This window comes from Haliaeetus leucocephalus, unplaced genomic scaffold (assembly GCF_000737465.1).
Source record: "Haliaeetus leucocephalus isolate CR32 unplaced genomic scaffold, Haliaeetus_leucocephalus-4.0 Scaffold445, whole genome shotgun sequence".
Taxonomy (NCBI): Eukaryota; Metazoa; Chordata; class Aves; order Accipitriformes; family Accipitridae; genus Haliaeetus; species Haliaeetus leucocephalus.
Window position 1 is genome coordinate 3289 of NW_010972881.1, and position 1263 is coordinate 4551.

The 1263-nt window shown below is 65.1% G+C and overlaps 1 protein-coding gene across 1 annotated transcript in view; it reads left to right on the forward strand.

The window, feature by feature from the left end:
- Positions 1-17: 17 nt before the first annotated feature.
- SRRT (serrate, RNA effector molecule) overlaps positions 18-1263 on the forward strand; it is a gene marked incomplete at its 3' end in the record, with an annotated part of 8029 nt that continues 6783 nt past the window's right edge. Inside the window, exons 1-3 of the mRNA XM_010574583.1 lie at positions 18-144; positions 229-357; positions 453-599. Of these exons, the coding sequence (XP_010572885.1) occupies positions 26-144; positions 229-357; positions 453-599 (395 nt within the window). The remainder of the gene's footprint in view (positions 145-228; positions 358-452; positions 600-1263) is intronic.

Below are 1263 nucleotides of genomic sequence, written 5' to 3' on the forward strand. Positions count from 1 at the left end.
CCCCACCCCCCCCCCCCGGAGCACCATGGGGGACAGCGACGACGAGTACGACCGGCGCCGGCGCGACAAGTTCCGGCGGGAACGCAGCGACTACGACCGCTCGCGGGAGAGGGACGACCGCCGCCGCGACGACTGGAGCGATCGGTAAGGTTTTGGGGGGGGGGGGGGGGAGGCCCCAACCTGCCTCGGGGGGTCCCCAACCCTGTCATGCCCCCCTCCCCACCGCAGGGACTGGGACCGCGGGCGGGAACGCCGGAGCCGGGGCGAGTACCGGGATTACGACCGGACGCGCCGGGAACGCTTCTCGCCCCCCCGCCATGAGCTCAGTCCCCCCCAGAAACGCTTGCGCCGTGACTGGTGAGTAACCCCCCCACGCACACTTTTCGCACCCCTAAACCGCAACGCAGACCCCCCCCAAACCTCGTTTTTTCTTGCTGTCCGTCGCCCCCCAGGGATGAGCACAGCGGTGACCCTTACCACAGCGGCTACGACATGCCCTACAGCGGGGGGGGCGCCGGCCCCACCTACGGTCCCCCCCAACCCTGGGGGCACCCCGAAATGCACGTCATGCAGCACCACATTCTCCCTATCCAGGCCAGGTAAGGACTCTGACCCCTGATTTCATTCCCCACCAGCACCCCAAAACCCACTTGATCCCCCCTCAAGTCTTTTCCTGTTCACCCCCAGGGTCCTGAGCCCCCAGATCGGCCGCCCACCCCCTTTCAGTGCAGCATGAGGGTCCTGTTTACTGCCCTGGCCCTTTCTCTATTTGCTGCCCCCTGAGACAACCCCCGGATTTGGGGGGGGAGGGCCAGCTTCGCCTGCAGCACCCAGTCCCCTTCGCGGCCCCACCCACCCCCAAGCTACCCCACAGCACCCCTGAGACAGCCCGTAATGGTCTGAAATGTCCTTGTAATGGTCCAAAATAACTCTGTAATGGCCCAAACCACCCCGTAACTACCTCAAACCACCCCATAACAGCCCTGAGCTGCCCTGTAATGGCTCAAATCACCCGGTAATGGCCCCAAAGCACTCTGTAACTGCCCTGAACTGCCCAATAATGGCCCCAGGCTGCTTCATAAGTGCTTCAGCTGCCCTGTAAGGGAGCCATAACAGCCCCAAGTCTCCTGTTAAGAGCCCAAGACCTCCAGTAACGGCCCCGAGCCACCCTGTCATGACCTGAACTGCCCGGTAAGGGCTCCAGGCTGCCCCCAAAGGCCCCCCCCCCCCCCCCCCCAACCCCCCGCAGCCCCCCTAAGAGCC